The sequence below is a fragment of the Anabrus simplex genome, chromosome 3 (genome assembly GCF_040414725.1).
Source record: "Anabrus simplex isolate iqAnaSimp1 chromosome 3, ASM4041472v1, whole genome shotgun sequence".
Classification (NCBI taxonomy): domain Eukaryota; kingdom Metazoa; phylum Arthropoda; class Insecta; order Orthoptera; family Tettigoniidae; genus Anabrus; species Anabrus simplex.
The window spans coordinates 412362764-412385361 of NC_090267.1; the positions used below are offsets into that span (position 1 = coordinate 412362764).

General features: G+C 38.5%; 1 protein-coding gene across 2 annotated transcripts in view; it reads left to right on the top strand.

The window, feature by feature from the left end:
- Positions 1–22598, top strand: part of bdg (bedraggled) — an 842871-nt gene that overhangs the window by 794342 nt on the left and 25931 nt on the right. For both annotated transcript variants that reach the window (XM_067143397.2, XM_067143396.2), the window contains exons 4-9: positions 4254–4405; positions 9598–9728; positions 12993–13143; positions 17156–17329; positions 20872–21029; positions 21566–21788. In XM_067143397.2, coding sequence (XP_066999498.2) covers positions 4254–4405; positions 9598–9728; positions 12993–13143; positions 17156–17329; positions 20872–21029; positions 21566–21788 — 989 coding nt within the window. The remainder of the gene's footprint in view (positions 1–4253; positions 4406–9597; positions 9729–12992; positions 13144–17155; positions 17330–20871; positions 21030–21565; positions 21789–22598) is intronic.

Genomic DNA, 22598 nt, shown 5'->3' on the forward strand with positions numbered 1-22598 from the left:
TTACCATTGAAATCTCGTGGTTTGTACTAGTGGTCGACAATACTCGCACTTCAACTGTTATAGCGTGAACGAAAAAATATTTTGCTTTTGCAGTGGAGTTCATAATATCAGTGATATTCGTTCGCTGTTGAACGATTTAAAATGCACAAGAGAGGAAGGGGAGGTAAAGTACCCAACAATGCAGTTATCGAGCTTGTAGTTTTACGTGACTCTTAGTATTGAGACCATAGCCATCGGGTCTTCGGTTTCACGTGGAATCCGAACCACATGAATGTGACGTATCGTTCCAAAAAAGTCCCACTTGCATTGGTTGAGATTCGGACGGTGATCGCATTGGTGAGATTCCAGTGGCCAGAAGTGATTGTAAAGTTACTTGTAAACCCGAAAACACACTGTATTCAGGTCCGCCATTTTCTTATCGAGCGAGTGGCTGCGTGGTTTGAAACACGTAGCTCTCAGCTTGTATTCGAGAGATAGTGCGTTCGAACCCCACTGTCGGCCGCCCTGAAATGAAATGACGTATGGCTTTTAGTGCCGGGAGTGTCCGAGGACAAGTTCGGCTCGCCAGTTGCAGGTCTTTTGATTTGACTCCCGTAGGCGACCTGCGCGTCATGATGAGGATGAAATAATGATGAAGACGACACATAAACCCAGCCCCTGTGCCAGCGAAATTGACCAGTTAAGGTTAAAATACCCGACCCTGCCGGGAATCGAACCCGGGACCCCTGTGACCAAAGGCCAGCACGCTAACCATTTAGCCATGGAGCCGGACGTCGGCCGCCCTGAAGATGGTTTTCCGTGGTTTCTCATTTTCACACCAGCTGAATGCTGGAGTTTACCATAATTAAGGCCACGGTCGCTTCCTTCCCGCTCCTAGACATTTCCTTCCCCATCGTCGCCATGTGTCGGCGCGACGCAAATTGAAAAAAAGAAAAAGCAACTTTCTAATAATAATGTTACTTGCTTTACGTCCCATTAACTACTTTTACGGTTTTCGGAGAGCCGAGATGCCGGAATTTAGTCCTGCAGGAGTTCTTTTACGTGTCAGTAAATCTACCGACACGAGGCTGACATATTTGAGCACCTTCAAATACGACCGCACTGAACCAGGATCGAACTTGCCAAGATGGGGTCAGAAGGCCAGCGCCTCAACCGTCTGAGCCACTCAGCTCGGGGTAACCGTATACTTGATTACACTTAGTACCTTACCTGTTCTTTTCTTCAGTCCTCCATAATGGCCACTCTAGCCTAGGCCAGAATAAAAAATGTAAAATCTTCACCCAGATTGAGCTAGTTTCAGGAAGTTTCGGTTTACGCTACCCTGGGAATAGCGGTACAAGTTGCATCACTATTCTCACAAGGATCAAGCTGTTAGTGTGTCGTTCTATTGTTGTCAAAATTACCATAGTTCAAAAGTCGTGCGCTTCATTTTAAAGTGATTTAAGTAATTATGTTGTAGATGAATTTGGTGTGACTTAGAAACTGTAGTCAGAGGACAAGGTCACTTTATCTTGCAAGAAGACAATGTGGCGTGAGAATAGTCCCCAGGGCACATTACCGTTACAGTAATGTTTGTATGTCAAGGTTCTTCACTGATGCAAACATGTCATCATTAGTTCATAGCCCGGGGAGAGTCATTGCTGCGTTACCTTCTCTCCCCTTCGAGAAAGTTTGCCGGAGTATGTGAAATAGCCGAAGGAAACGTACATTTCGTAGTCGAACTGGATGGGATAGAATAGATGTACATTCTTTTTTATAAAACATAGCTAAATTCATTCATGCTTTCACCCGTCAGAACTTTTCATTAATGTGGCAGCGTCTATAAAACTAGGCTTTATACATTCGAAGCTTAGTGTAATTAAATCATGTTCTCATATGTAGCTTACAGCTGCGGGACAGAAGATTCGATCCGAATAGCTGAGATACAGGTAGACCCTACCATTTGACTGAAAGTATGGTCACTGTTAAACACTGTACGTGAAACAGATTGGGGCGGGGGAGAGCTTCAAAATGTGTCTATTTTGAGGTATCGATATATGATTTGGTTCGCAATTAGTAACTCCGAAACCAAGAAAAAATAAAATATTCAAATATAAAATATTCAAAGGTAGGGCATTTGACAGCTTACGTTCGCATAACAAAATGATCCGAATCCCAAAAGAATAATACACAGGAGGGGCGCAAAATTTGAATTTAGAATTCTTTTAGAAATTTGATATTTGACCGTCAAGCTGGGTACCGTTGGATATATCTCTCTGAGCCCGGTTCCCCTACGAATGAACAAAGCTATGCGGTGGTTGAAAATGTAAGCATTTATTAATTTCCTTCGTATTAACTTCTATATGTGAACTTTGATCTATGATGTATTAATGAACAGAGAATCTTACGTTCGACATAACGGTACCATTACGGAAAACTTAGGACAATTAGAGGAATAGAACCAGCTATAATTAAAGCAGAAGCTCGAAAATTACAAAATGTTTTGGAATTACCGTGTTTTGTATCATCTGAAAGAGAAATTCTAATAGGATTGAGCTGTGTTACCATAACTCGTCTTAGACTTAAAGATTTAACCCTACAAACACATATGACATACATAAGCGCACCCGCCGATTAACACGGAATGATACGGAGTGGTACGATTCGCGCATGTTCGGGCTATAAGCCATCTGTGTTGCTAGAGTCCAGCCAGACAAGATGGTGGTTTGAAACCCCACTGTCGGCAGCTCTACATATTATTTTCTATAGTTTCCAGTTTTCACACCAATCAAATGCCGAGACTTTACGTTGAATAAGACCACGGCCTCTACCTTCCCCATATTAGTGTCGCCGAAAACCTGCAGGCCTATGTCTTAGAGCGACGTAAAACCGCCGAATAAAAACAAAGAAAGAAAAAACAGATCGACTTTGCTATACTGGAGTGAAAGTTAGTTGAATTCACACCGCCTTATTCTTAAGCTGGAGGTAATTTAATTGAAATTGAGATAATTATTGTTGATATAAATAAGTGGGAACAGTAGAAGGAGGGTATTTGCAATGAGAGACAGAAAAGGTAAATTAGACATGAAAATGTTGCATTGAGTTGTACAGTTGAGACTACCTGGATGGTGGTATTATGGAGGAAAAGGAATTGTTGTATAGAGGACTGTTAAAATCAGATTTACTTTTTCAAATATAATATCCTCTTTAATGAGCATACTTACTGAGCATGTGACAATATTTTATGCTGCTGCTCCTCTCCTACTTCATCATCATCATCATCATCTTCTGTGTACCCTTCAGGGTCGGCTTTTCCCTCGGACACAGCGAGGGATCCCACCTCTACCGCCTCAATGGCAGTGTCCTGGAGCTTCAGACTCTTGGTCGGGGATACCACTGGGGAGAATGACCAGTACCTCGCCCAGGCGGCCTCACCTGCTATGCTGAACAGGGGCCTTGTGGAGGGATGGGAAGATTGGAAGGGATAGGCAAGGAAGAGGGAAGGAAGCGGCCGTGGCCTTATGTTAGGTACCATCCCGGCATTCGCCTGGAGGAGAAGTGGGAAACCACGGAAAACCACTTTCAGGATGGCTGAGGTGGGAATCGAACCCACCTCTACTCAGTTGACCTCCCGAGGCTGAGTGGACCCCGTTCCAGCCCTCATACCACTTTTCAAATTTCGTGGCAGAGCCGGGAATCCAACCCGGGCCTCCGGGGGTGGCAGCTAATCACGCTAACCACTACACCACAGAGGCCCTCTCCTACTTACTAGACTAAAATCCTGACTGCTCCACTAGACTAAAATCCTGACTGCTCCCTGTCTCAGAGAGCTACAGTTAGCAGTCTACAGCAAGCTGGGCAGGAGTTTGGAAAGTTATCAAACATTTCTCTTGATAAGTTAATCCAATCTCTAACTCCTCATCCTATACCGGTAACTAATCATTATTAATAAAAGCAAAAAACAAAATTCTTGCAAATATTTGCAATCAGTACCCTAACAACTACATCCGAATGATACTTAGCAGTAACCAAACTCTCTCTCTCTCTCTCATTTCACCATGTCTCAAGTTCTCTGGGATACAGTATAGAAGCATGTTGTTCCAGAATGGAAACAGTCACTAGAACTTGGTAAATATGTATAATTTGACTGAATATCCACTACTGTGCAACTTGCATTTTTACTCTGCAAATCTTGCATGAATGAAATTTGTTATACATATGTGCTATCCAATCTCCAGAATCTTGTATTAATATATGGTATGTTATTATCACAGACCGTGTGATGGGCGGAGCAGCATGGCCGACGCCGCCCAAAGCCCTCTGGGACACTGGCCCCACAACCTGAGCTCCATGCTTGCCAGTCTTGGCTGTACCCTTGGTCTCTTCAACATCAGCCGCTTTGCTATCCTCAGCGTTCAGTTTGGAGGTAAGTACTGTAATATGCAAAACATGCACTAGACATAGTCAGCAAAGGACGATCCGTAGCTGTAGGTTGATAACATTCATTCACTACTCGTTCCACATTTATTATTCATTCAATCATTTATTTAATTCATAGTAAGGGCTCTCTCCCCAGTTACTGTTATCCTTACTGGGAGGGATGAGTTTTCTCCCCTATCATGCATGCATGAATATCCATACACCCATTCATAAATCCATCCATACATGTTTCCTCAATACAGTTAGGGAATCAGTATTAATGAATTAATTCATTTATTCATACATTCATGTAGATAAAATCGTAGGCATGGCCCTTGCATGTGGAATGGTGATCCGCCTGTGCAAGTAGGCACTAATTTAGGCAGGGAATCATAGCTAATTAATTAATTAATTAATTAATTAATTCTTACACTTATGTAAGGATATAACCGAAGTAGGACGGGATAGGACGGGCCTATCCCAATCGAATATGTAGAGTGACCTAAATGCAACAGAGAAAGAAGAATAGAGAGGGGGGCACATGGAGAGCGGGATTTCCGCTTATGTGTGCTTCACAGAAATTAGGGAATGGTGAGAAATTAGTGTTTGACAGCTATTAGATCAGATGGGGTCTTCCGCTTGGGCCTCAAGATAAAGGGTCGGACGTGTTATCCCTGGGAAGGTGGCTCCTTTTCTCATCAGGGGTGGATAACACGACCGGGTAGTAGTTATGCATAATCCCATCCATGCATTTATTCTGCGAACCGAATGCTCTCTCCTCAGTTAGTGGCTATCCGTGACTGGGAGAGAAGCGTTCATTCATTTATTCATGCATGCATGACAATTTAATTCGTTCATGGAATCATTCATTAAAAAAACTCATTCAGGCATTTATATTCACATATTATGTATAGTGTCTGTGAAAATGGAGGAGAACTCTGTACAGACTTATGACAAATAAATAAATTAAACATAGTCAGCAAAGAGAGCGAGAGTAAAAGAACAGCAGCATACATATCAGTCTCTCCAACAATAAGTATTTATTTATTTATTTATTTATTTATTTATTTATTTACTAGCAAGTGTACCCGTGCTTCGCTGCAGCATTCTACATTGTATATGAATATGGAAGTAAATTACTGTACATGCAGTGAATGAGATTTTTAAATTTTCACGTCACTTAGCGTTGTCCAGAAACAGCACGGGGAGGTTCTCATACGTTGTTTCCAATGTAAAGTGCGAGTTGCGGAGTTGTGATGATAACGTCAGGCTCACTTGCCTACTGCCATTCACAATAGAGTAAGAAAGTTTTCATTATAATTGGAGGTTCCATTACCTACTGCGCGGTCACAATCGATTTGGGGAGTTTTCGTTACAATGGCAGGCGCCCTTCCCTACTTCCAGACAGATTACAGTTGAGGAGTTTTTATTATAAAATAAGGAGCCTTCCCTACTGCCAGTCAAAATTGAGTTGTGCTGTTATCATTCCTCCTATCCTTTACACTCTGAACTGTTCAAGAGTGTTTTTAAATATGTTCCATGTCTTAAGTGTTGGGTTACAACAGACATTAATATTTAAAAAAAAGCAAAGTGTACATATGTTGGTCTAGAGTTGATGTTATACACAGGACAATGCTTAATGTTAATATGATATGATGTTGTATCTCGAGATTTGGATAAGATTGATTTTGATGTAAATACACTGATGAAGGGAGTTAAGGCTCCCGAAACATGTACGTATAAATAATTCAAATATTAATAATATATTGACAGGGCGGACTAAACAATCACCCGTTGTACATTATTATTATTACGAGTCAATACGGGCCAAATAAGGACCGATATGGTCAAGTTTGTCGACTCACGTATGGATACTGGGTGGGCCATGCTCGTGTAGAATTAGATGATTCTGCCTTTCGTATAAGTGATTCGAACTACGAATTATACGTGTACAAAGAGCAAAATATAGGTATACTCGAGAAATAGAGACAAATCTAACATATAAGGAATAGAGATACGACGAAAGGTCATAGGACCAAATTTGTAGATCACTCCAAATTAAACAGAGATTGTGCCATCCGTTTTGTGATATGACTTAGGGTTTAGCTGCGAAATACCTCGAAACGAAGGTCTGCACGGACATTAAAATTGCCTCAATATTCCGATATTTTTCGGGGGTAAAAAATTAAATATTTAAGGATCTTCGAAGCCTCCCGTCGATTACAGGTTAAAAGACATATAACTTCGCCAAATTTCAATTTTCTAGCTCGTTTGACAGATTGTGCCTCAATCGTGATTGGGGGGAGCGGGGTTAAAAATGAGGACTATCAGGAAACTATAGCTAACAAATATGCAGATTGTCATTATTACACTTGAAACAGATAGGGCCTAGCTGTACGAAAATTTAGCCAAAAAGGTCAATGTGCAGACGCTTGCAAATCTATACTGATACTGATATTATAAAGAGGAAAAATTTGTATATTTGTTTGTAACAGATAGACTCAAAAACTACTGAACCGATTTTAAAAATTACTTCACATATATAAAGCTACATTGCCAGTGAGTAACATGGGATGTATTTTATTTTCAAAACAATTCGAGGGGGGGCGACGGGGGGAGATATAAAAATATAAAAACAATAGGCTAATATAGGCGAAATCGAATTTGTCGTACAAGGACGAGACAAAGCTCATTTTAAGCCCCTTGACGCAAAGAACGAAACTCGGCAAGCCCTACGGGCCCGAAAACCATGTTTTAAGGCCCTAAAACCAACCGTTATGGAGATATTGTAACTACACTACCCCTGCTCTAGGAATCGGATAGAGAAACGAAAGGCCGTAAGTATGGCAACGTCAGTTCTATGATTCTACAGCAGCGAGAAATAATTTTAAAAAGCGGGTGAATTTTTAAAATGAGTTTCTTCTTCTACATGTGGGGTCGCGGGTGCGCAAATGTTGATTTGACCTTGTTTTACGACTGCATGCCCTTCCTGACGCCTATGTGTAGGGATGCAATTACTATTGCGTGTTCCTGTTGTGGTTGGTAAAGTGGTGTGTTGAGTGAATATTAAGAGGAAGAAGAATTAATCACACGCGATTTAATTCCCCGACTCAGCCCGAAATCGAACCCGGAACCCTGTGAATCGAAGGCCTCAACACTGACCACTCAGCCAAGGAGTGGGACAGTTTTTGAAATGAGTATATCTAAAGTATATATCATAAAATTAACATGTTACAGACGTGAACATTGGTATTTGTAATCTCCCTTAAAAATAAAGAAGGGGCTGCCTGGCCGAGGCGGTAAAGGCGTGCTCGGTTCGCCCGGAAGGACGTGGGTTCGAATCCCCGTCAGGAAGTCGTAAAATTTAAGAAACGAGATTTCCACTTCCGGAGGTGCATATGGCCCTGAGGTTCACTCAGCCTACACCAAAAATGAGTACCAGGTTAATTCCTGGGGGCAAAGGCGGCCACTCTACCCCATCACGTGCCGAGGTTAACAATGGTGGAAGCCTTTACTTTCCACTCCTCCAAGGGCCTTCATGGCTTTGCTTTTAAAAATAAAGAAACACATACTTTTTTCTTTTCGGAAATCAACTTAAACTGGAGATCGAAAATAAGTGAAGAAGGGATTGAATTCTCTTTATGAGAATACTTATATCTCAAAAATTAAGATGTTACAGACGTGAAAATTGGTATTTGGAATCTCCTTTAGAAATAACAAAACCCTTTCTTTTTTTCGACTTTTTTCTCACATGTAGAGTTCCATGTCCCAAGTTCCAGATTTGGCTCTCCCAGTAGATTGGTCATCTCAGCCACAAAAGGCAATGTCACAAACGTGGTTTACAAAGAGGTTCTGGGGAAAATGAAATGCAATTTTTTGGCGAGTTTTTATACTTTAGGGATTTTCAGATAATGTCTTAGTGCAGTACCGAGGAACAATTAATTTTTATCAACTTACGAAATCCTCGCGAGCGAAGCCGTGGGTAACAGCTAGTTTATTTATATAGAAGATAAGGAATCTGCTATACGTAAAACACATTTTGGGCTCTGTCTGCTGGACTTAAACTGCAAAACAGACCGTTCATGATATCTCCATTATTAATCCTCCTACCGAAAAAATTGTACATGAGAAAAAATTTTTAGAAATGGATTTCCATCAAGGTTGGCCGATTTCCAGTCAGATTGGTCTTGCATATATTGTGGGAGAGTAAAATCACTGTTTCTGTTCCCTATAAACCCCCAGTCCATTCCGGGAATTTAACATGGTATGGGCCTAAAAACTTACATTTCGACAGGTGGATACTAAATATGAAATTTGGATCAAATATCTCCAGTAGTTTTCAAGTTATAAGAAATACACCTTACTTGCACCCGCTCTTGTACCGAAAACTGGTCTGTTAATGATATCTCCCTTATTAAACCTCATATCGAAATGATGCACATGAGAAAAAAGGTTTAGAAATTGATTGCGATTAAGGCAGATAGATTTTCATTGTTTGATTGTATATATTCTGTGCGAGTGCAAAATCATGGTTTTGGTTTCATATAAACCCCCAGTCAGTTCAGGGATTTAGAAACAATATTGGCCCTAAAACCTACCCAAGGACAGGTGGATTCTAAATATGCATTTTGGTAGAAATATATCCAGTAGTTTTTGAGTTATAGACAAACAAACAGACAGGCATCAAAGCTAAAAAATATGCAGATGGTCATTATTACACCTGAAACGAATAACTGTATGGAAATTTTGCCAAAATAGGCAATGTATAGACACACAATCATTATGATTTTATTTATGTAGATTTATTTCAGATGACTTAAATGTTGATACCAAATAAAATAACACAATAAACACATGTAGCTCAGACAAAGAAAGAAACAAAATCCATTGTATGTTGGCATGATACTTAATAAAATGATTACTGTAATAAACAATGCAGCATTAATGCAATCTAAGAATTCATACTTTATTGAGAAAGTGTTTAAATGTGTAATGTTGATTTGTATATATCACTTATCTGACCTAACAGTTATAATCTTTCCAAATTCTTTCCACAATTTTCTTGTGGACTGTAGGCTACATGAGTGTAAATGTTTGAGTGGACATTGCATGTTTTATCCAGTTTTAACTAACCTTTAGTGGATTTGGAAATACTTTGAAGTCAAATAAAGTAAATTTCTTGTGTTTTTCTTTTTCCAGCCAACTTCATTCTTCAGTTCCTTTTTGTGTCACTGGTGCTTGGAATTCCACTATACACTTTCCATGCCTCTATCGGGCAGTTCCTGGCAGCTGGGATTATGGATATGTGGAAGATATCTCCCATTTTCCAGGTAGTTAATTAATTATTTTGAGTGAAGATTGAATTAAATTTTCATAACAAAAATTGCAATTTATGTTAATTTCTGTTTATTACAGGATGTATACTTAGTAATCTTGCTTAGTATTATTCAGTATACTGATAGCTCGTTTGAGAAGTAGGAAAATTACAAGAAAGCAAAAACAGTACATAGAAATGTCCTATTCTTACCATAGTAAGTGAATACTTCAAGGCAGCAAGTGTAAAAGAAGTTGATTACACTCAGCAAGTTGGCCATGCAGTGAGGGGCACTCAGCTGTCAGCTTGCATTCAGGAGATAATGGGTTCGAACCCGACTCTCGGCAGCCCTGAAGATGGTTTTCCGTGGTTTCCCATTTTCACACCAGGCAAATACTGGGGCTGTAACTTAATTAAGGCCACTGCTGCTTTCCTCCCACTCCTAGCTCTTTTCTATCCCATTGTTGCCATAAGACGTAGCTGTGTCGGTGTAACGTAAAGCCAATTCTTAAAAAAAATAATGTTGATTACACTCAGCGATTTCTCAGTAAATTGAAACCATACTCAAGAATCTGTATCTCAGAACAGCAATATGATTGTTTTATTTGAATGTAATCTATAGTGGGTTTTTGGAAATAGTGATCAATTATATTCGATAACATTCAGACATTTTTTTATAGTGTATGGCTTTCAGTACCGGGAGTGTAAGAGGACATATTCATTTCACTAGTTCTGTAGTGTGAGGGTGTTGTCTGTGGGGTGTAAATGTAATTGTACAGGTTAAGAATGGAAAGTAAGCAGCCATGGCCTTGAGAAAGGTACCGGTACCATCCCAGCATTTGTGTGGAGTTGAAATGGGAAATCATGGAAAAGCACTTTGAGGGTCGCCAAAAGAGAATTCAAACCCGCCTGTCTCCCGAGTACAGAGCTAGTAGCCATAACTGGCTGTGTCGCAATGAAGACATGAGACTGTTGAACCTGTAGCTCATAGCTCCTGAAATGAATTGCCATTGCTCTATTATTTAAAAAGGAAGCCATACTTTCCAGTGTTGACTCAGTCAAATGTAACTTAAGGTTTTTCATTCTGTTGAACACACAAGTTCAATATAAAATTACACTATAACATACCTCTTAAAAAAACACACTATTAAACAAGGAATAGTGTGTATTTATATAGAATTTGTGTGTTCGACAGGCTGAAAAGCCTTAAGTTGCATTGCCCTATCAAATGTTAATGGGCCTGAACAGTTAAGAGAAGTAGTTAATAATTCTCTTTTCTGCTAGTTGCTTTACGTCGCACCAACGATAGTTAATAATTACTACAAAGATTATTTTCTTCCATAGCATAAAATAAAAAGATTCTACACACTGTCAAGTATACTGAATTGTAAAAGTCTTAGTAACAAATTTCTGATAGATTAAATTTTACATAAAATCAGCTTCATGGTCCGTATCGCACTTCAATAGATTCACAATTAAGTATTTATTTATTTTCCACCTAGTCGATACAATGATTGCTTAAGGCAATTTTTAATGGTCAAAAGTGGTACATGTTTCGTATATTATCAACATCTTCAGCCACATAACACTGTTTAGATGAAAAATATATAAAATTGACGAAGAAATGCTTAAGAGGAAGTGTCCTTAAAATTTAGTAGAAGCTCCTGTAATTGTACAGGTTAAGAATGGAAAGTAAGCAGCCATGGCCTTGAGAAAGGTACCGGTACCATCCCAGCATTTGTGTGGAGTTGAAATGGGAAATCATGGAAAAGCACTTTGAGGGTCGCCAAAAGAGAATTCAAACCCGCCTGTTTAATTTTAAGGACACTTCCTCTTAAGCATTTCTTCGTCAATTTTATATATTTTTCATCTAAACAGTGTTATGTGGCTGAAGATGTTGATAATATACGAAACATGTACCACTTTTGACCATTAAAAATTGCCTTAAGCAATCATTGTATCGACTAGGTGGAAAATAAATAAATACTTAATTGTGAATCTAGATTAAATTTTGTCGATGAGAATTCAGTTTTATTTTGTTACATTACCTTGCTTTTTCTTTACCATTATTACTTTCAGTCAATTTTTTATACCAGAGTTTGAAACTTCTATTCATTTCTTACCTTTGTGTCATTTCTGGAAATTTCTTGACATTGTTCTCTTGTCTCTTGAGGATATTTCTAATATATTCTCTTTATTCTGAAGGAAGAATACTCAATTTTAATAGCTTCTCTTTAAACAGACATTATCTGTGACAAAGCAGAAATATGGAAATGTTCTAGAAGAAAGAGCACAATTGTGATCTACAGGAATGGGTCAGACTTTCTGCACACAAGTGTAGTTAATGATTTTTACCACACACATTTATTATTTTGAATATTGAAAAATATTTTCAGTAAGATGTTAATGGATACGGTACAAACAAAGTATGACACATGTTGTTCTTTCCTGGAAGACAGATACATTATTTAAATTTCCCTTAAAATTTGTCATAAAGTAATTGGGAATAAAATAGCATAATTTACTAGTGATAAAAATGTTGATAGTTTCGTACTGTTTTAAACCCGTTCTTTTCCAACTAAGATTCAATCAATGGTCATTCCAAGAAATACCTTTGTATGTGTACTGCCAATATGCTTCTTGATTATGAAACAGATTTTGGATCATACACTCCAAAGTTGACATCAGACTTTTTTCTCTAATGGTTGGTGTAAAATTGTAGGCCTACAATCAATCAATCAATCAATCAATCAATCAATCAATCAATCAATCAATCAATCAATCAATCAATCAATCAACACTGATCTGCATTTAGGGCAGTGACCCAGGTGGCAGATTCCCTATCGTTCTTAGCAGCTGTCAAGTTTACCCCTTATAGACGTAGCCTAATGGTTTCCTGTAGTACTGGTACTCCACCATTTTCACCTCTTATTAATATAATACTATTTATCAGCCTGTTTTTGTATACTCATTACTGGATTTAATACAGAGCTCTGTGGTATGCTAATGATTTCTTTTTATAAAATGTTCCTCTTTGGTATTGAAAACAGTACACTTGATAATATGTGATGATAAAACTATTTTTAAACTTTAAATTGTTTACACTAAGTTACTTTACTAGAATGTTCACGTCTTATGATATTGGTACAAATTAAATTTTTAATAAAATATTTATATAAAATAAATTTTATGATTAAGCTGAATTTGGAGGCTATTGATTTTGAAACAGATTTAAACAGTTCAACTTTTCTAATTTTTAATTTCCATTTCATTTGTATAGGGTATTGGTATAGCTCTCCTGGTGTCCCATGCACTTATTGGCATATACAGTATTGTTGGAGTGTCGTGGATGTTTATCTTCTTCCGTGATTCCTTCATCACAAGACAAGATCAGTATCGCTGGGCAGAACCATCAGATTTATACCGTTTTGGTGAGTTAATCTAGTTTTAAAATTTACTTCAGAATCTTAATATTGATGTGATTTGATGTAAATTAACTACCAAGCTTATTTAAAAGTTTTAATAGAAATAAATAGTAGCTTAAGAACTTAGAACTCTGATGGAATCCTTCCCATTACTCTAAGTGAAACCGAATGCCTTTTTCCACAACTAACACAGTACAACAGGCCTACTGAATGCAAACTCTATATTTGCAATTTTATTAAGAAATTATGTATAGTACATGTCTCATTCAGTAAACTGTTTTTCAGATTAATATAATCCCTGTGGGTAGGGGACGCAGAAGAAAAATACACCTACGGTATCCCCTGCCTGTCGTAAGAGGCAACTAAAAGGGGTGACCAAGCGATGATTGAATTAAAACCATGAAACTACTTGTGATTAGTACCATCATGTGCAGAACACCATGAGTCGGCTTTACTTGCGTGTAGTACTATTATGTTAGGTACACTATAGGTCTGTGATTAGTACAGAGAGCGATTCACTGTGGGTTTCCAGTACCTGTCATTAGTACCACCATATGTGAAACATCACAGGCTTACGTTGCCTGTGATTTGTACCATTATGTGTGAAACACCTCGGGGTAGTACGAGTTCCTGTGATTAGTACACCTATGTGAGGTGCACCACGGGTTTGTGTTACCTACAAGTGGTGCCATTATGTGAAAAACACCATAGGTCTGTGTTACCTGTGTGACGTACAATACTTGTGAGTAGTACCATAATGTTTGGAACAGCATGAGTTTACGCTACTTTTAATTGGTACCGCAGCTTGAGAAATACCATGGTTCTACTTTACTAGCAATAAGTACGATTATGAGGGACCATTGACGTGGATTTTGAACCCCTTTAGACAACAAGCATCATCGATTCAGGATTGTGCTTTGGAAGCAATCCCTTGGTCAGTAACATAGTTTCTGGGAAGATGAGGCATTGCGGGTCAGATCCACTGATGTTTTAAAAATTCATATTCATTAATTCATTCTTCATCATAACATTCTGAATTCTGGTCAGTGGATGAATTTTAGACTTTTAAATTGTCATTGCATTTCGTCTCATTTCGTGCCATTAGGGGCCGATGACCTAGATGTTAGGCCCCTTTAAACAACAAGCATCATCATCATCATCATCATCATCATCATCATCATCATCATCATCAGATTAACATCTTAATTAAACATCTTCACTGATTAATGATATGATTAAAATTTGTCCTTTGATGTGAGATTGATATGTAGGAGGGTGAGTTAAATAAAAACCTTAATAAATTTTTCAATTTTTATTGAGCAAACGTGGTACATAACTGTTTGGTTTTCTGTATTGTCTCCATTATGTTCAATCCAAGCCCTCCAGTGCTTACAGATTGCATGGATTCCTCCAAGAACAAATCCTTTGGTTGACAGCACAGCCACTCTAGTACACCCATCATCCTTCATCTTCATCTGAATGGAACATCTTTCTTCCTAGTGCCTCCTTGAATGGCCCAAACATGTGAAAATTACTAGGGGCAAACTATGGTGAATGTGGTAGGTGTGGAAGACACTGAAAATGTAGATGTTGGATGGTCGCAACTGTTTCACGGGCAGCATGGGGCCAAGTCAGTTGCTGCTGTGACAAATATGCATCAACATACTGAGTTGCCATTCACTGATAAATTTTGGTATGTTTCACACCTTCACTACTCAAGAAAACTGAATAAGAGACCAGTGTTCTTCTTTAGTGCATGTCTGAAATGGTGCAGCCATTGTTACACTAGTATTGTGTTGGTGCTTGCCTTTCTTCATGGTGCTGCCACCAGAATAGGACATTCATTAAAGCCTTTGTAACTTTACTGCCTATGCGCAGAACTGTGGTCTGACATTTCAAATTTTTATTTCACTATTCAGTTTTTCGCCAGCCCTGCGGTTTAGGGGTAGCACGCTTGCCTCTTACCCAAAGGCTCCGGGTTCAATTCCCGGCCAGGTCAGGGATTTATATCTGTGTCTGAGGGATGGTTCGAGGTCCACTCAGCCTATGTGATTATAATTGAGGAGCTATCTGACAGTGAAATGGCGGCCCCAGTCTAGAAAGCCAATAATAACGGCCGAGAGGATTCGTCGTGATGACCACACGACACTTCGTAATCTGCAGATCTTCGGATTGAGCAGCAGTCGCTTGGTAGGCCAGGGTCCTTTGGGGCTGTTGCGCAATGGGGGGTTTTTATTAAGTTTTTCGTTCATCTCTTCCTCGTATTTTAAGAACCTGGTGAAGAACATCCCTCAGTAATGTGAACAACAGGCTCCTTTTGATATATTAGTATACATAATCTAGCCCATGCCACCCTTCACATGTTACATTTTCTAAACGATGCCCCTGTACTCATTTTCTTTAACAGCCTAAATTTGAATTGGTGGTGCTTAAAAAAATAGGAAAAAGGATATGTCTAATTACATTATTGTCTTTTATTATTTTAAGTGTAAAAATATCTGCATTTGTAGTGTAATGGTTAATATTATTAGCTGCCATCCTCGGAGGCTCAGGTTCGATTCCCGGTACTGCCAGAAATTTAAGAATGGCAGGAGGGCTGATGTGTTGTTATAATGGTACTTGCAGCTCACCTCCATTGGAGGTGTGCCTGAAAAGAGCTGCACCACCTTGGGATGAGAACACGAGTTTACTTTTCTTTAGTGTAAAAATGGGAAATAGAATAAAATTACAGAATTGGAAAAGAAGAAATCAATTAGATAGGTTGTACTTGAACTTATGTTACGTAACGGCTCAAGGAAGTTTCAGAAACAAATGGTCAGCTCGTAGATGGCATGATTCAATATGCCTTCATGTTCTGCGTCCTGTATGATATTGATATCCTTCTCTGCATGATGCATGATGCGTACAGTCCCTGGTTCAAAGAAAGTGCAACAAAATCCTTGTAACAACAACAAATAACAAAATAATAATAAATTTAATAATCAAAAAGACAATAAAAACAGGAGTATAAAAAATGGGTTCAAGAAAATTCTGCTCAAAATAGTACCATGCCAAACTTACAAAAGAGTGGCAATTATGTGTTCGTCACCGTGTAGCTGACAGAAATTAAACAGGCAGCCATTTTACTTACATCTGCCAAGCCTGTCATGTCATTATTTTAGATATCCAGACAAATATAACAACATGAAGGGAGTGCTGTTATAAACAAGAAAATGTATGTTTCTTGTAAGATTTATTCCATTTCTTAAAACATGTGAATATAATAAAAATTTGCATGTTGCATTTTTCTATACACTGTAAGATTACCACATGAGTTGGTTGTGTGTTACGGACCGTGTAACTATGAACTAGCATTTGGGAGATGGTGGGTTCAAACCCCACCATCGGCAGGCCTAAAGATGGATTTCTATGGTTTACCATTTTTACTCCAGGCAAATGTTGTGGCTGTACCTTAATTATGGCTATGGCTGCTTCCTTTCCAATTCTAGCTCCTTCCTGTCCCATCATCGTTGAAAACCTTTAAGGTGTTGGTGCAATGTTAAACCACTTGTAAAATTAAATATAATATGCTAAATGCCCTGTGTACACCCAGAATATCTAGGCATTAGATCTGTTGGTAAGTTGTTAGCCTTCTATTCCCGTGATAGTAAGCTCAATCCTGACTGAGAATGGCGACCTTTGAAAATGTCTAAATGCAGCAATTCTCTGTCATTTGTTTCCTGCAAATTAAAGAATCTTGCCGGACAAAATTATAATCCTCCTGCATTTGTTAAGGCTGTTAGCAGTAAAAAATAACACTTTTATTTCATAGGATTCTGGAAGTGCTGTACTTAGAAAATTAGTATACGAAATATCTGCTTATGTGCTTTAAAATACAAATAGAACTGAGCTAAGAATATTTGCAACCTTGAGTATCCTAGCCAAGTCCTTTAATTCCTACCTGGACACATTTCCTGGATTAGAATTATGAGTATGGGCAGTATCATATTAACAGCTCTGCATATTATACTTCTTATAGGTGCATCTGACAATGGCTCCTCAAAACTTGAACATACTGTACCAGACTATTTCAATGGGGTGGTACTTCAGCGTCACAACCTTGAGTCAGAAAATACATTTGGCCATCTCAAGTTCCAAGTGACTTTCAATTTGGCTGTGGTGTGGATGATCGTTTTCGTCTCTCTCAGTAAAGGTAAATCATTACAGTATATATTACTTATTAAACGTACAGTTTCATAAAGTTGGATATGGATGTGTTTCTGAAGAATTCACTACAATAATTACATTTTTAGTAATATTGTATACAATACTGGAGAAGGATGATGGTAGTAGTAGTAGTAGTAGTAGTAGTAGTAGTAGTAGTAGTAGTAGTAGTTGTTTTGAATACGGCAAAATTTTATATTTCTAAATGAAATAGGCTACAAATGTCTGTACCATTTGAAACAGAATAGAAAATACAACTACAATTCAGCAAATTGGAAAATACACATCTCCAAATCCATTTAGTAACATATGCAACCTCCATAAACATGTACTCACAGTCTGCACATGACAGGTTATCTCTCTCATCTTGGAGAAGAATTGTGTAATTCTGATATTGCAGCTGTTATAAGATATTTGATACCCTGTGGCAGGTGTGGAAGTTCAGCACTGGCTGATTTCAGAATGGACCGAGCATGTTCCATCAAATTCATATCTTGAGAGTCTGATGGCTAGTTCCTACTCTGAATTCCATGCCTCCCTAACCAACATATGGAGACATGCTTTATTATCCTATCTTGATATTCCTTTTTTTTTTTTTTTTTTGCTAGGGGCTTTACGTTGCACCGACACAGATAGGTCTTATGGCGACGATGGGATAGGAAAGGCCTAGGAGTTGGAAGGAAGCGGCCGTGGCCTTAATTAAGGTACAGCCCCAGCATTTGCCTGGTTTGAAAATGGGAAACCACGGAAAACCATCTTCAGGGCTGCCGATAGTGGGATTCGAACCTACTATCTCCCGGATGCAAGCTCACAGCCGCGCGCCTCTACGCGCACGGCCAACTCGCCCGGTGATATTCCTTTCTTTCAGTACTAACCAGAAATCCAATAAGAATATCGATTGATCAATAAATAAATTAATTAATTTAGGGCTGACACCCAGATGGCAGGTTGCCTGTCAATTGTTTACCTAGACTTTCCTTTAATTTCAAAGAACTTGGAAATTTAGTAGGTGGGAGGTTGGCCAATTGTCAGAAAACAAGGGTACAACACAGCATTTAGATTAGTGAAAGGAACTGTTAACACAATTCAATTCAGAATCAACATCCAGTACACAAACAAGTATAATACAGTCTGCATAATCCAGCCATTCAGTAGTCCAGCACCTCCATTATTTCTTTCTGCTTGGAATATTATGTTGAAATGATCTCATCACACAAAGAAACAAACTACAATTGACAACTTCCCCAAAATACAGTGTGCAATGTTATGTTCATTCCAGTGGTTTGTGAGTGTTCTTAATATTGAAGGGTGTATACTGAGTTATTAGCCCACCTGGAGGATGTGACTGCACTATTTCAGCACTGAAATGAAAAAACAAAATCACCATCAGAATGTTGGCCAGTAGGGTAGGAGAGATGATGGTATGCAATTTCTAATCACTAGATTGTGTGCCTAAAGTCTGGATTCAATTCCTCCATGGTGTTCATATAGAGTGAGGGCATATGATGCTGTGATGGTGATTCATCTGTCTGATGAGGATGATGAGCCTTGAGCAGACCCCTTTGTGCTACTCAGCAGGACCAGGTTCCATCCTCCTTCTTCCTAACATCATATATCACATCATTCATTTCATTTCATTAACTCCTCTGATGAGGTTGACATCAGGAAGGGCATAAGTCATAACAGCCTGATGCGAAGTTTCATCTCACTTTGTACGTGACCCTGCAGAGAAACAGGGCAAGGTTTGGATACATCTCTCAACCATTACCGGTATGTTCATACTGTACAAACAGTATTAAATGAAGAGTACATATATTAACCACTTTGAATATGTGCAGTGTATTATATTATTGCTATAAAAACAATAATCATTTTTTTTTAGTAATCCAGCATACCCCACCCCAACCGTATTGAGAGGGCCTGATTACTAATTGCACTGTATAATTACCTGGTGCTTTAAAACTGACCAGAAAAAATATATAATTGCGATACTCAAAATATATCAGACCACTCACGTAACACGGAAGAACCATTTGCCACTCTCTTACTACACACAGGATATGAATATGTAGACACCAAAACAACCAAGAATTTCTCAATGCATGTCCAACTCGTATCTTGTTTTTCTACAGGGTTGGATGTGAAGTGGGATGAATCTTTGTAGCAAGTTTTTACAAATGGATGCCCTACCTGACGTCAGCCTCATCGGAGGAATTAATGAGAAGAAATGAATGACGTGATACATGATAGTAGGAGGGGAGGGAGTGAAACCCGGTGCCAACACATAGCCTACTCCTGTCAAATAGCACCAAAGGGTCCACTCAAGACTTAACGTGACCATCCAATGGATGAATCGCCATCAACAGCGTCATACGCTCTCACTTCATATGAAGTCCGACTCGTTGGCTGAACGGTCAGCGTACTGGCCTTCGGTTCAGAGGGTCCCGGGTTCGATTCCCGGCCGGGTTGGGGATTTTAACTTTAATTGGTTAATTCCTACGGCACGGGGTCTGGGTGTATGTGTTGTATTCATCATCATTTCATCCTCATCACGATTCGCAGGTCGCCTACGGGCGTCGAATAGAAAGACCTGCACCTGGCGAGCCGAACCCGTCCTGGGATATCCCGGCACTAAAAGCCATACGACATTAATACTTCATATGAACACTGCATAGAGATTTGGAGTTGAATCCAGGCTTTTGGCACACAATCTAATCATTAGAAATTGTATACCACTACTTCTCCTATCCTGCCAGCTAACATTCTGATGAGGAATCAAGTGTTTTTCTTTTTTCCTTGTAAGTTCCAATTTTTACATTAAAAATGGCTCTTTTTATATTTTTTTGTGATAACAAGATAAAATTGAAGACAATACAGGTTGATTTAACAAAAGAAATGATCAATGTTCAAATTTTCGCAGATACACTAGACCAATAAGAACTCTGTTGTCACGTGGCAGGGCATTCATTGCTCTCATGAAGGCTATATTTATTAACAACTCGGCTAGGAGAAATCCTTGTTCAAAAGCAATAAAAATAATATATGACACACACACATTATATGACTACATCATACAAAATTGTTCTTCTAACTGTAGTTGTTTGTAATCGGCACAGGATGTCGAGTGTTCCTGTCCCAGAGCCATTCCCCGACAATAGAAAATTACCCTTTTCTTACCATTGGATGTTATTTTCCCACTATTCTCGTATAAGATGATTCATTTTAAATATTAGACTGTTTTTATTTTGAGGAGGAGTATATTAATTAGCTATGTTTGAATAACCTTGAGTGGCAGTCTAAATTTGTAAGAAAAGAAACTCTAAAGCAGACATACGTAAAAATTATCTTATAAGCTAGTAACTGCCAATCATTTATAAACTGAAGAGGCCTTTTTCAGTACAAAGTTTAATTTTATATACATGTCTATAATTTAATTCATGGTATTATATACTTCATTTCTTATTTTCAGTTCTTTGTAGATCTTCAAATAATTTTACTTATGGTTCACTTTATTTTCTTCTCTTCTTGAAGGTCTGAAATCGTATGGCAAAGTGGTGTATGTTTTTTCACTGTTCCCCGTATTTGGAATGCTGATACTTTGCACGAAGCTCCTTGGTCTTACTGCAACAAATGCAAAGCATCAAGTATTCCCAGAAACAGTATGGAGTGAATTCTTTCTGAACACAAAGGTAAGAAAACTTTCACTATAAATAAGAATGCTAAAAAAAAATACTTGCCCAAAAATGTTATAGAAGACCAAAGGCAAGTTTTTGATAAGAGGTCCTGAGTTTCGTTCTACATATTTTTAAATTATCTGTGACATTGTACTATATATTAGTTCAACACATATCTGAGATGTTACATAGGATTGAGATCTGGAGAACTGGGGAGGGGATGCATACGACACCTTGCTTTGCCATTTTGGGATGATCTGAACCCAGTAGTTTTACAAATTGATCTGTTCTTAATTTAAGCTTCTTGGTTTTAGCACTCATGTTTTCTATAACCACTATGCCATATACAGCATATATACACAAGCTCTGTAAATATTGGACACTTCAAAATTATTTGATTTATATATGAGTGGAAAAAATTGTTTTTCTTACTATTGTAGTTTGTGCTCGAAACAAATGCAAATTGTGTACTTAATACAGATTCCTGTTAGCAAATTGCATTAACAGGGCTAGGAATAATGAAGTCAAACAGAAAATGATTTATATTTCAGTGCTGGGTAGCAGCAAGTACCGAAGCGATCTTTACCTGGGGACTTCTTGGAGCAGCCATAACTCAGATAGCTTCTCATAATCGTCACAAGCATCTTCTACATCGAGATGTGAGCCTTGTTGTCATACTCACCTTGGCTATATTACTTTTGTCAGCATTCTTGGCTAACACTTGTGTTCAGCTCCTAGCCAGCAGTGGATACCACTACATACCAAGCTCATTTGGTAAGCAAGCACAGTATCATGTATCTTGGGCAAGTTTTAACTTCAGTTTTAAAAAATTCCCACATTTTTCCAGTCCGTCTGCTTTTGTGAAAAACCAATTGTAGTTATTTGTTACAATCTTGTTTGCCCATTTTATACCTTAACCTGAAATTGATATTCATCAAGGGAGTGACTACATGGTTTGGGTCGCATAGCTTTCAGCTTGCTTTCGGGAAATGGTGGGTTCGAACCCCTCTGTTGGCAGCCCAGAAGGTGGTTTTCTGTGGTTTCCCATTTTTCACACCTTAATTGAGGCCATGGTCACTTCCTTCCAGTCCTAGCCCATTCCTATCATGGTAGTTAAAATCTACAGCTTGTTTCCAGTCATTTAACTGGGTCAGAAATGGAATGAATGAAGCCCCCCATCTAGCGGCGAGGATGAGATTTGTGCCGGCTGCCGAAGCCTGTTGCACTCCTCTGGGGCAATGATTAATGAATGTCATGGTAGTAAATAAGATAATATAATAAATAAGATAATATCAGTTAAAGAGAGTATTGTGACCCTTAGTCCATATTTTCTGTTATACAAAATGAATTGTTTGTACTGTACTTTATTATCTTTGAAGTTCATTGCTTTCCATTGCTCCTTTTGCCCGTGCTTATTTATCACTGTCGTTATCCCGTGCATTTGCTCCTATCGCAGTCCTTTTTTCTTGATGTCCACTGACCTAAACATTTTCATTATTCTATTAAATGAATCTTGCAAATCTTTACAAATAGGAGTCATAACTGCATAACAGCTTTTAACATTTTGTTACTGTCAAAGGATGA